Source organism: Cuculus canorus, chromosome 1 (assembly GCF_017976375.1).
Source record: "Cuculus canorus isolate bCucCan1 chromosome 1, bCucCan1.pri, whole genome shotgun sequence".
NCBI lineage: Eukaryota > Metazoa > Chordata > Aves > Cuculiformes > Cuculidae > Cuculus > Cuculus canorus.
This window is the reverse complement of record NC_071401.1, coordinates 192,079,977-192,093,962: the sequence shown is the minus strand read 5'-3', so window position 1 is coordinate 192,093,962 and position 13,986 is coordinate 192,079,977. Positions and strand designations below refer to the sequence as shown.

At 38.6% G+C, this 13,986-nt stretch overlaps 1 protein-coding gene across 3 annotated transcripts in view; it reads left to right on the top strand.

The window, feature by feature from the left end:
• CPNE8 (copine 8) overlaps positions 1–13,986 on the top strand; it is a 90,086-nt gene that overhangs the window by 1,994 nt on the left and 74,106 nt on the right. For all 3 annotated transcript variants that reach the window (XM_054056477.1, XM_054056480.1, XM_054056479.1), the window contains exon 2: positions 10,027–10,067. In XM_054056477.1, coding sequence (XP_053912452.1) covers positions 10,027–10,067 — 41 coding nt within the window. The remainder of the gene's footprint in view (positions 1–10,026; positions 10,068–13,986) is intronic.

Sequence of the window (13,986 nt, the reverse complement as noted above, 5' to 3'; positions counted from 1 at the left end):
TTTGAGAATCCATCGGTTAGTTATGAAGAAATCTAGGTATATGTGACCCAGTCAAACAATTCTGACCTTAGTTACCTTACTTCTAACTCATTTCAGTATGTAATTTATAACATTAATTTCTCTGTAGATATCTTCAAAAGCCGCAGCTGTTTTGTTAAAACTGGGTTTTTTTTTCCCCTTGTTTAAAAAAATGGTCTCTCACCCTGGTATGTCTTGATGTCAAGTGCAGAAGGATGGGAATTTCCATAGTGATTCCATTCTTATTTATGTGCTGGAATGACAGCTTTTGATAACAAAATTGTGTTTAAAATAGAGTGTAAAATGAATTACAATGGGGCAGACATTAATGATTAACACATTTGTGATTCATCTGTAAACACATTCATTGGTTAAAGCTCTGGAAAAGTAGCGTTAAACAAAATTGTGAAATACAGCATGAGCAAACTACGAAGTTCAGAGAATGCTGGAAATTCTTTAATAATTAGCAGGTTTTTATTCCTCAGTATTGGAGAGAAAAGCTTTTAATGTAGTTTGGGTTGTGGCATTAGTTTTCCCTTTATACTGGAAGACTTGTAGAACCTATTTGGTCATTAATTTACATCAACAAGTATTAGCTGGTAACTGTGATAGCTGTTCTTTCTTTCTAGATTTTTTTTTTACTTGTTTTCTTTGTAGGAAATATGGGAACTTCTTCCAGTTTGCACAGGTGGTGTAACTTGGTGGTCAGTGAAGCAGTGAAAGCTGTTTGTGCCACAAAATAAACTTATGACTCTAGACAATAGTCTTTCATTTGTTTTGGTGGGTTTTTTTTTCCTTTTCATCTTATTCAGTAAGGGTACAGCTTGTATTCACTTAGCTTTTAATTCTGTACAGTTTGTCTGTTGGCACTTCCCAAGTTAATTTGCCTGATATACTCACATTGTCAGTGTTATCAAATTAGCCAGGTTCCTGTTCTATGCAGATGTCACTGCACTACTTCTTACTCTGCTAGCCAACCCGGTTTTGCTTTAGGGGCACACCAGATAGCCCTTAGGAGAAGTGTGTCTCATAGGGTAAGAAATTGTCTATAATAATTTTGAAATCAAACAATGTTTTGGAAATCAATTGACACTCTTTCGAGGATATTTTATGACTAAAACTTTACATATGATTCCCAAGGCTTATTGAATGTCAGCATTGGCTGTAGTTTTACAATACAAGAAAATCGAGAACTCTTGGTAATTATTACTACTACTCAGGGCCTTCAAACAAAAATTTCATGATTCTTTTCTGATTTGTGTAAGATGTGTATTTCTAAATCTCTTGAGTTTTTTATCAGGAATCTGTATTCTTTGACTCAAAAGCCAGATCTAATGTGACAGAACAACTTAAATATGTCATCCCAGAGAATCTTCTGGTGTTGGTAGTAGTTTGCTATTGTCTTGATCAGTTGTTCTAGTAGCCATCTCCCTCGGCTGTGGACGTCATCTGTAGTCTGATGAAAATCTTATTGTCACCTGCTATGCAGTCTTATTTGTTGTGGCCTGGCATAGTTTTGCACTTTTGTCTTGTGGTGAAGGAAAGGATTAGGACCTTGGCCCTCCAGTCAGTGTGGAAGAGAGAATATAGGCTGCTCTTTAACTTCTACTCCACCACTGTTTTCCAGCCCAAACATTCCTTTCCCTCTAAAGGGGTATTTACACTGCTTGCTGATTATAAGGCTCTGCCTAGACTTGAATCCTCACTTGCCAGCTGTGTGTGTAAACTTGTGGTCCCATGTGAGCTCAAGGTAAACTTCAGGCCATGTATCTGTCATCCTGCATCTCCCTCTCTGGGGATATTCTTCACTGATTCCAAGCTGGTTAAATCTTGGAAAAATTTCATATTCTGTTCCCATCTTCCCTGCTGTCAGTGCGGTTACTATGTTGTTGACTGAACTAGCATATTTAATGTAGATGATGGTTATCATGTATCTTGAAGTTTGTACTCTTCGTGAACATATGAAGTTTGATGAGCTCTGAAGTTTTTCACTTTTTGTTGTGATCTGTATGACGGTTTCTGCTCATCACGGTTACTGTGTGGACTGACCTAGTTTTTTTGCTGTGGTCTTCTGATTGAGCCACAGCCCTTATGAAAACTTATCTTACATGAAAAAGCGAGAGTTCCCTTGCTCAGTAATGAGTAATCAGTCACAATGATCTTTCTGGGAGTATTTTTGTCATATCTTTAGGAAGGTGAAGCTATAGTTTGATCACCCTATTACTTCTAGTGCAGTACCAAAGATGCTGTTATCTGAAAGATGGTAAAAGTGTTGTAAAATATTAACACAGTACAGAGTCACTTTGCTAATTCAGAAAGTTTCTTACGGTAGTATTGCTCTGTAAGGCTTTATACTGGTTCAGGCAGTTTGTCCTCATCATTCTGCATTTGTGGTGGATAGGCTCTACACTGACTGTATTCCCACACCAGGTATAATGTGTGTAATGGCAGCATAAACTCCTTTTCATGGTTAATTATATCTTTGATTTTCCTAGATGTTGACTTCTGGCAAGATCTCTTCTCTCTGGCCAGTATACTTACGTTCTATTTTCTTTGAAATATTAATCGTTTGTTAGAAATCCCCTTAGATGGAGGGTTAAAAAAGATATCCATGAGAAATTTAAGCTTGTAGCTCTGTATATTACAAAACAGAATATAAAATTCATCCTGATTCTAAGTCAGGTTTTCATTTTCCTGGTTTCTTTGTGTATGTGTGTCTGGGTTGGGTTAAAACTCTGTGAAGTGATAATGTATGACCAACAACAGAAAGTCATCTTATGAGTTTTCTCTTTGAAATGAAACTGCCTAGATGATCAGCTGGCTTCAGATGAGAAATAACAAATAGATCAGGAAAAAAAAATTAACAATTGACTGTCTACATCAAAATATGCATCATGGAGATGCATTTCTGATTGCCTGCATGGTTTGTTTTTCACTTTTGTGTCTGTATTGTTCCAACTTTAAGCTTACAGACGTAAGTTGTAGAATTTAAGGCAGATCTATTGCCCTTCAAATTCAGCCTTGCAATTGCTAGGCGTAGGCCCTGGGTTTCACACTAACTCTGCAAGCCTCAGGGCTTGTCAGGTTTTGTCTAAACTTGTCTTTGTCTACATGGATCTTTGCGTTTGCTGAGCTGCAACCCCAGTGTTTTTTCTAAAGACCTTGTGGCTCCTGCTTAGTTCATAGAATCATAGAATCATTAGGTTGGAAAAGGCCTTAGAGACCATCAACTCCAACTGTACCTGTCTACTACTAAATCACATCCCCAAGTACCTCATCTACCTGCCTTTTAGATATCTGCAGGGATGGTGACTCAACCACCTCCCTGGGCAGCCTCTGCCAGTGCTTGATAACCCTTTCTGTGAGGAAATTTTTCCTAATGTCCAATCTAAACTTCCCCTGACACAGCTTGGTTTTGTTTCCTCTTGTCTTATCACCTGTCACTTTGGATAAGAGACGAACACCCACCTCTCTGCAACCTCAATTTAGGTAGTTGTAGAGAGCAATAGGGTCTCCCCTCAGCCTCCTTTTCTCCAGGTTAAGTGACCCCAGTACCCTCAGCCACTGCTCGTAAGACCTGTTCTCCAGCCCCTTCATCAGTTTTGTTTCTCTTCTCTGGATATGCTCCAGGACCTCAATGTCTTTCTTATAGTGAGGGGACCAAAACTGAACACAGTACTCAGGGTGCGGCCTCAACAGTGCAGGGTACATAGGGATAATCACTTCCCTGGACCTGCTGGCTACACTGTTTTTGATACAAACCAAGATGCTGTTGGCCTTCTTGGCCACCTTGAGTCACATTCAGTCGGCTATTGACTAACACCCCCAGATCTCTCTCTGCTAGGCAGCTTTCAAACCACTCTTCCTCAAGCCTGTAGCACTGCATGGTGTTTTTGTGTCCGAAGTATAGGACTCTGTACTTGGCCTTGTTAAACCTCATCCCACTGACCTCAGCCCATCGATCCAGCCTGTTCAGATCCCTTTGCAGAGCCTCCCTACCCTCCAACAGATCAGCAGTTAGTTTCACTTTGGCTTGTCTTTGTGTAATTGTGAGGTATAACCATATTTCTTTCTACAGACAGTAGTAGCAAGCAGTTATTCTGTGTAGAGTGAACTATCTGATCCTTACAAGGCAGTGCAATGCAGAGGAGCCTTAATATGATAGCAGAGGTGGGGATGAAGGAGCAGAGGCCGACAAGAGTGGCCTTGAGATGCCCCTGTGGACCCCAGTTCTGTAAAGAGATCAGTGCTGTTAAAGAAGTACAGGCTGGGAGCTGGGCAAACCCAGAAGAGTTGCAAGAGCAAGTCTCAAGCAGGTTGAATAAACCTCTTACAAAGGAAATTTCACATAAAATGGAGTTGTAGACCAATGAAGCATGAGCAAAATGTAAGCAAATGAGCAAAAGTGTTGGAAAAGTAGCCCAAGTGGGGTTCCTTGGAGTGGGGAGGAAGAAGCCATCAACATCATACTCTCCTGAGACCATCTGCTCCACCCCTGCCATGAAGGTAAAGTTCATGCTTCTCCCCAGACAGGACATGGGACACTGGTGGACTCCCTGTCACACCCTCCCACAGCTGAAGCCAGCAATCTTAGGCCTCAGAAGGGTGGTATAAGGGCAAGCCTGGCAGCAGGAAAAGGGCTAGGTGCTAGGAAGTGTGTAACAACTTCAAGTATCTTATTATTAATATTTTTTTTTTTGTAGTAGTAGTATTTTCCTAATTTTCTTTCTGATTGCTCATCCAAGCAGTGCGTCCCCTACCACCACTCCTGCAATGGCTGAGGAAGTATGGGGAATATTACACTACTGTTATACTTCTGCTTTCTAAATGACTTCATTAAAGTATACCTTTTAAAAAGTTGTGGCAGAAAATATGGGCAAAACAACTCTGTATCTTTTATATATTGTTACACGTTAATGAAATACTGTATTAATTGTATGTTCCGAAAGAAATCAGATCTAGAATTGGACAGCATATCCATGGATTTGGATGAGCTGGGTGAAAGTAGCTGGAAAGGACCAGTGAGTTGAAACTAGATTGAATAGGTCTTTTGACCAGTGTCAATCCTTAATGCCGTCCCCTGGGATACGTCACTAGTGGCTCAGAACCAGAGCGTGTTTACCTCCCTAGCCTTGGAAACATGAATGTAGATGGTTCATTTTGTTGGTTTCAATTAATAATTGGGTTGGTGCCGAAGCAAAGTTCAACCTGTTCATGATATTCAGAAATGGACTTTTTTTTTTTAGTTTAAACTGGAGCAGTCTAAGATTGTGTTCAGGCCTGCTACATCCACAAGAGTATCTATCTCTTCATAATCCGGTGCTTGTGATTCGTTTCCACAGAATTGCTGCAAAACTGTTGCTATGTTTAAGTAAATAAACTTGGCAATTCCTTTGGGCTTTTTTAAGACCCAGGAGTAGTCAGCAATTTTAATAAGAGGTTTCATCTTAAAATTGTATGCGTCTAGCCAGAGAAGACTTTCTGTGGGTTGTTGTATCACTTCTGGAAGCACTGCTGGTCAAACCTTTTGCATTGCTTCTCTTTTTCTTTCTCCCTTAAGAGAATGACTTCTGAACCAATATGTGTTTAAATTGACAATGAAAGCTTCTGTAAAGCTGAAAATTATTTCTTCATCTTCTTGTGAAAAAGAAGAGTCAGTCACTTCTCCAAAGGTTATAAAAAGATATTGTGGATATTTTTGTAAACTTGCATATCAGAGGTGTATTCACTTTCTTCCCAGTCCTTCTAGTGCCCCAAAGAGAGAAGACAGTCTGAACTGAAAGGAAGAGTTCATCCTAATTGCCTCTTAGTCAGGAGAGCCATCATTTTCTCACCTCTGCGCCTTTCCTAAGGGGACCAGTTATTTTGATAAGAAGACAAAATTCTGAGAAATTGTCTAACCTGCTTTTAGGTCTGGGGCATTTTGAATCTAGAGATAAGGACGCTAATAGCTTGCTTTTTATTGTGTTCTGACAGAATACAGAAGGAGAAGGTAAATAGCTAGGGAAGTGTGGCTACTTAAGCTAGCACTACATTGTTTGTTTCATTGTTTGTTTCACAGAATTGTTTGTGAAATTACTGTGCAAGAAGTCAAGTGGACTCTTCACTCAAGTAGGCTCTTCGGATTATACATTGTTTTACCTACAAGTGACCGTTGCAAGTCCAGTAATATCAGTTAAGGCTGAGGCACAGTGACTACTAGGATGCAATAGGGTTATGTTACAACTAATACTAGAATGGATACTGTTCTGCACAGTCAAAAGTGAGGAAATACTTCTTGGGTTTTTTCAGGATCTTCCTTGAAAAATGCACATGAGCCCAGCATTAAGTGAAATCCATTTGCTTAATGAACTGTTTAATGAACTAGGGACAATTCCTCTTCGCATGGACTGATACAAGTGTACCGTGAGAAAAGTATTGTATGCTTTTATGAGAATATAATATATTGAAAATGTATGTTTTCTAAAAAGTTTAAAATAATTTTGTATGCATAACTAACTTTTGTGTTTGCAAACTGCTGAATACTTTATTTCACAACCAGGGAGTCTTTGCACATGCTTAAATATGATCTAAAGATGGAGAGAAACAAAAAAGCTGAGCACCAGGAGAGATTCTGGCAAATTCCTGTGAAGTTCTTTACCAAGAAAGTGGTCAAACACTGGAACAGGTTTCCTAGAGATGTAGTTGATGCCCTAAGCCTGTCAGTGTTTCAGAGGTGTTTGGACAATGCCCTTAAATCATGTTGTTAAGTTTTGCCAGGCTGGATGATTGTTATAGATCCCTTCCAACTGAGATATTCTGTTGTATTCTAAAACAATTTTTGAAACAAAACATGGGGCAGAAACTGTTATTTTGACAAATCTTTATGGGGTTCATGCAACTGTGCGAACTAAGTGATTCTGCAAGCCTTCTTATTTACCAGTTACTTTTCCTTTGTTTCTCAGGAAATTGTTCTCATACAGAAAGATAAATCATTATCCCAGCATTTCTAATCTGTTTTGTGCTTTCCATTTTAGACTAAGTAGGTGTTATTGCCATGGCTTCAACTTGTTTTTTTCCCTTAGTCATCTATGCTATTGCAACCATTTTGGAATGTCCACTGTAGAATGGGTGGGTGCAAAAATGAATTCCTTCAGGATCTGTGATGGTAGAATAATGTTTTCTGCACAGACATTCCTAAACTTCTTTGCTGTAGCTATGAGGTGGAAAACATACATCCACTCTGTTCACTCAAAATAGAAGTCTTTTTCTTGTGATACTTTGATTAGGAGGAAATGCAAGTTTCAGTTGTATATGGTTTCTGAATTTGTGAGCTTTCCTAGGACTGTTTCCTGAGACGGAATAGTGTGCTACCAAAGGGAGTGCTTTTTACAGGAAAAAGGGACAGAAAAACACCCTGTATCCTGTGCAGGAAGTGCCATTGACTGTTAAGGGGTTAAGGCCTACATAAAGTTCCGGAAATACAGCTGTCTCCTTTTGCTTTTAGCATTTCTCTTGGTTGTAGATTGTCCTACGTTTATATACCATGCAGTTTTCATATATTTAAAAGAGCATATTGATTGTTATCCACTAAAATGGATATGCACAAATGAAATGGAGCAGCCTCTTGAGCTGTTACGTGCTTAAGTGGAGAAATTAGACCTTTATTGTGTTTTTCTGTTGACACTAGCCTTTCATTTCCTTCTCAAACTGGCTATGTTGCTTGAACAGCTTGTTAAGTTCCTGCGTTACTATTTTCGTTGGTTATTAATAACTTGGAAAATCAGGCATATTTGCAAACTTTGCTGAAGACAATGTTTACTTATGGTAAAATGTGTGAAAGTTGAATTGAGGATATTACAAGCTGTGGTATCTTGGCCTTTCAGTACTTTCAAGGATACTGGCTATGTAGATATGGTCTTAATTCAAGAAGTCCCTGAGCGGCAAATGGTTGGTGGTCAGGAATATTCTCAGGAAGTGTTATGGATTCTTACCTTGTTCTTACGCTGTTCCTATGGTAGCCACTTTTTGCCAGCACTAGAATAAGAGTATTGAGATAGACTGAGCTTTACAGTACCTGATATTGCCAGTCTTTATGTTCTTATGTCTATGGGAAAATAGAGGAAGAAAACTTAAAAAGGAACAAGAGTAAGAAATATTTAAAAAACTCAAAGCACCTTAGCTCGGTATAAGAGTCATTAAAATGATTTCATTTGCACTCCCAAACACTAACGTTCCAATTATAAGGTCATTGTGTAGTACTTATGCAGAGGAATTAAAATTGCTTCAAATCCCAACAGTAAGCATAGGAAGTCTATCCCAAAACCTAATGTACTATTTCTTTCATGTAACTCTAATTCTAGGTTTTTATAGCAATTCATTTTGCAGTAATAAAACCAATCCTAGTTACCATGAATTAGTGGTATATTTAGGTATGTATAATTAAAGAGAAATCAGAGGCAATTTTCAATTTACAATTGGATTGGCAATTCTCATACTTTAGAACATACTGTATTGTCTTTTAAAGCAGTTTATAGTGGTCATTGTCAAATTCAGACTTGGAATCGCTGATTTTCCTGGGTTTTTAATATTTCAATTTCTCTTTGCACATTTTCTATTAAGATGAAATACTCTCTTTATGAGTATAATTAAATGCATGTGTAAAAATTTACTTCAGAATGGATTGGAGAGGTTCTGAAGAAGCAGCATGTGCAGACTTACAGGTTCATTTTCAAATACTGATTTTAATCCTAGTGTGTACATTGGCTACAGTAAATAAAACAGATGCACCCAACATTCTTTTAAAGCTATCTTTTGTTCATATTGTTTGTTCTGAAATGTGGACTTGGCAGTAGCTAAACTGGGAATACAATATCTATTCTTCGTTTAAGTATGAGTGCACTGCTTAGAACACCTGTATAGAACATATTATGAATATGTTTTTCAGCACTGTTCAGTAGCACAAAAATAAAGTCATTTAGATCTGAATGAGTAATAAATGGTAACCTTTGAAGAAGCTGTACTAATTATTAGAAATAATAAACTGTAAGGGATGTAAACTGGTTATTTCATTTTTCATCTTGCTCCGGGGTAAGCTCAAAGAGCTTATTAGGAATTGTAGTAACATGTTCTTAAACACCTTCAGTTGTGGAGATTTTGTATCACTTCTGGCCACCTTTAACAATGAAGGATGGTGAAAGAATGGAATGAAGTTCCACTTCTGTGCCTGCAGTGCAGAAGATTCAGCTTAAGGTTTAAACCTTTTCTCACTTGCTCTGTCTACCTGATCATCGGCTTCAGTTTGCAGCAATGTTTTCCTCATAGATATGTTCTATAAACTTACAATTATTTCTGCTTGCACGGGACCCTGATGGCTCCACGTCTGTCTTAGACTGCAAGAAATAGGCGTGCCTGTGACATTATTTCTTGAATTGAGCATTTACCAGTATTATGAAGACCAGATAATTACTATAAAGTAGCATTTTTGTTTATGTATTCCAGTATGGCTTTTTCCCAAAGGTGTGAGATTCCTGACTTGCTTTCAGTTTGTGGTCTTCTGTCATGTCTAGAACCATTTTTTACAATTTTGGATATAACTGCTGTATATCCATTGATATGCAACTAAGCTGCGTCATCCATGACAACTTCTTGCAGGTATTTCCTGATGGCTCTGAGATCTTATAGCAATTCTTTAAAGTTTTTGGGTTCAACTGGCAAGTTAATCTCTGGTAGGCATTTGTGATTTAAAAGTATTTCTCTTCCTGATGTCTGTTGTGTATATTGTGTGTTGGTTTTCATTTCATGATATTGGAGTATATGAGCCACAGTTTGTTCAAATCCAAAATGTATAATAAAATGTAAGATGACTCAAGTGCTGACTGAGTTTGAGTAAATCTTACTTATTAGGAGGACAGAAAACTAAGCTGACTCTTGATCAGAATTGTTGAAAACATATATACATGACATCTGATATGTATCTTTCAACATTTTTTACAAATAAGATTATTTTTATCATTTTTTTTTAAACAGAAATCTTCTGGACAGAGATACGTTTTCTAAATCTGATCCAAGTAAGTATATAGAATTCTATTGTTTCTTCTTCTTACATATTCCAAATGTATAAGCAGTGGGTTAAAAATCCTTTTTTTTCTGATAGTGTTTAATCAAAGTACTTATGTAGTGTTAATTTACTAATTCTTAGACTATGGTGTCTTGGGTCACATTGTCTCCCCTGCAACTCTCCTTATCTTTTTCTCTGTAAGTCCATTTTCTGTTTTTTAAGCCTGTACTTTTCTTCCTTGGAATACCATGTGTTGTGCTTAATGACATTGGAAGTAAGTGGAGACATACACACTTCTGTCAAGTGTGTGGACATATAACCATGTCCTGGCGGGATAAACTGCAATGCTGACATGTGACAGTATGAAGCATTTGAGTACTTTTGTGAGAATATGTTTGTCTGTTCTGAATCAAGAGTGTCTTGAGAGAGATTCCACAACAGACTTGATTGGAAAAACTTCTGCTTGGAAAAGCTGCATGGCTTTAGGAGCACCTTTGACATTCCTAACCTATAAAACATTTCTTTTAAAAAGGAGACATAGGCAATACCATGCCTCTGGTGTCAGGAAATGGTGCAGAAGCAGAATGGAGTGTCTTGCGTATTACTAATTGTTTTTCAACTGGCCAGTAAAAACTTGGTTGTCTAGGTTAAGGAATTTTGAAAAGCTGTCCTGTTTTTAAGTTCAATTATTATTAGAGACAGGTGCCTTAAGATTTTGTCAGGTGGGGAACTGTATTAGGCATAAATTGCAGAGTTTGAGGAGCAGCAGGGAACTGCAATGTGACCTGTGTGAGAGGAGGCCACGAACCACCCTGTAACTGTCCCAGCTGGTTCCAGTCAGCTCCAAAAGCTGTGTAACCATTGCTTGCCAGACTTCCTGCCAGCCAGAGGAGAACACGGTGCCCCTGCCCAAATGGATTTTGGAAAAAAAGCAGTAGGAGTTAAAGACACAGCTGCCGAAGATACTGCTGGAGCCACACTTCTGAAGACACGCTGCTGGAGATGCATTCTTGAGAGGAGTTGCTTCATGCAAGAGGCAGTAGACCTCTGAAGGTTCTGTAGCCTGTGGGCAGCCCAAGCTGGGGCAGGTGGGCAAACCCAAGCAGTTGTGGCTGGTGGGTGAGCCATGCCAGGTAAGAGACACACAGAAACAGAGTGGCAGGAAAACCTAAAGAAATCTCTGTATCTTTGCCACTAGTTTACATCTCAGAAATTTATATTTTTTTAACAGAGTCAAAGTATATGGAAATATTTTTTTCAAGTGTCATAACCTTGCCCATCAAACATACTGCTTTTTGTTTCTGGTAGATAGCTGATTTATTTAAAGCATTCAAATTGGTGATGTGCTAGAGAGATCTGGTCTCAAGTTGTGAGTACCCAATTACACTGCCAGTCAGGCCGATCTGTCTCAGGTCAGTGGTACAAAACCATGCAATATAGAAATACTGTCCTTGGTAAATAGAAGGGTGGAAACTCTTGGCTCTGGAAGTGCTCATACTGTGTACTCACTTGGCAAAGCAGCTTTGACTGTGGGTACTGTCCAAACATTTAGCTTTTGTGTTCTGCAGGCTTTTTCTATTAGGCAGTTTAGTTTGTTTGCTTCTAGAGTCCTTTAGTCGACTGCAGAGATGGCCTGCTGTAAAAGTGAAAAGGGGTAAGGATGTAATATAAAAAGTGCTACTGTTTTCTGTAGTTGGAAGTATGGCTGGATAACTTTCCTCAGTATCTGTTTGGTTGGACAAAGGCCATTCTTGGGCTGGTCTGTATACAGTAACTTAGTCCTATTAGCTATAAACGTGTCAAAGCCAGCATCATACCACTTCCACATGATCCACTTTTAGACTTGCAGAATTTGCAAACGTTTGGTCTCACAAGGTAGAACTGTGCAGAGTCACTCTATGTTGAGGTCTCATTGGATTTGACTAGGCTAATTCTAATATGCTTTTCCAGCTCCAGTGCAGTCATCTAGAGATCACAATGATAGTGAATATCTGATTTTATCCTCTTGCCCTTTTTCTTGGAGAAACACACACATGAATATAGTTGACTCCAATGTCCACATAAACAACCTTCCCCTATATTTAAAAGGGAAATTGTGATTTCTTTGGTTCTCTTAGGAGGTTTGCTTAGCCGTTTTAGATACTGTAGTTGATACTAAGTATTTACTCAATTTCCAACCACTTCTATGCAACCTAGAGTATCGGTGCCAAGAGGAAGCTGGCACTTTGCCTCACTAGAGGCAAATTGCAGGAATAATGTAGAAATATTAGATGTAGATGGGACAGACTTGGATAGCCCTTGTTCATGAAGTATTTTAGAAAATACTGACATGTCTTACTGACAGTGCTTTCTCCTCAGTGTCGAAGTAAGTCATATATATATTGATTTACTGTAGCATTTACCATTTTGAAGACCATTTTTTCTAGGAATATTTTTGAGAAAAGCAATTTTTTTTAATATATTTTCTTGGAGAGAATGAGCTAAAGCAGCGCTTCCCTGGTGAGAACAGACAAAAGACCTGCAAAGGAGATACAGATTAATGAATTTGGCATGTTTCTTCCTCTAGTTATGGTTGGGCAGAATAATTTTCTTCCCAAGTACTGGCTAGTCAAACCAAGCCACTCCGCAGCTGTGGTGGCGGCACCGTGGTAAGGATGGAATGTCTTTTTTTGAGACCTGGGGCTTCTGAGTATGATAGAAAGAGTCTAATATGAAAGACTGGAGAGGTAAAAGCTCTTCCCTGGAGGATCTCCTTGTGGAAGTTAGTGTGAAGAATCTCATGACAGTTGGGACAAAGGGACCTTCAGGAAGCCAGATCTGCCTGGAAAATATAGAAGGGGACCTCTGAAGAGTGATGGGGAGTCCCTGCTAGAACTGGGTGCAGGATCATAGAAAGATTTAGGTAACATGGAGAAAAGTGTACTTTACCGTGTCCTAGACTTTCTTGAAAGGGAATAGAGATGTGCTGTTATGTTTGGGAAAGCTGAGATGGACAGTTTAGATGTAACAGTAGTTGCCAGGCTAAAGGATAAGCATATATTAATTGAACGGAAAAGGACCAGAGTAGGGTAAGGGAAGCCCAGACTATCTGGGAAAATAAGAAAGTGTGGGCTATAATATTTTGAGAACTGAATCTACAACTGAAGGATATCTGTTGACGCTTCACCCTCTTCTTAATTGCAAGACATCATTAAATTTACTTCGAATTTGACACTGTGGTATCAGTGTCCAGAGATAACAATGACTAAATGTTAATATTTCTGACTATAGGTATGCATCTGTCTTCCCTTGGAAGAGCTCATATGGCAGAGCCTTCTAAAAGGGTCTCTCGGGCAACTTCTTTGTGAGGGTATGTTACTCTTCATCAATGTGCTGCTCTGAACTTCCTCATTGCTCCCTCAGCTTTCCAGAGGGAGAATCAGAGAAGAACTGATTGTTTAACTATATGTTGGCTCTTGAAACATAAGAATTTCCTGTTTATCCCACTTTATTCCTTACCATCCCCTCGTGACAATGCTATTAAATATTTTCTGCTAAAAAAGAAATAAAAATTAGTTGCTTCACGATGCCTTAGATCTCTAGTTTGAGCAGTTCACGTGCTTTAGATCAACTTCAACATTTCTATCTGCATTTCTCCAGATGGATATGATTTGAATAAGTTTTTGAGGGATTATTGTAATTAGTATGATGTCAGGGTCTGGATAAAAACGTCTTTCAAAGAGTCTTTAAGGTTGGTGAACCTTACCACCAACGGAGACTGGTATCATGGACAGTTTCCTGAAAATTTCTGGGGTGAGTTTTAAAGGAAAAATAGAAGAAGTTTTTAAATTATTCTAAATTTGCAAAGTATTTATCAGAAAGCCTGGAATGCATGTCTTTTCTATAGCTTTTGTTAGGGCTGACTTTATTTTGAAATGTCAGTTTGAGAT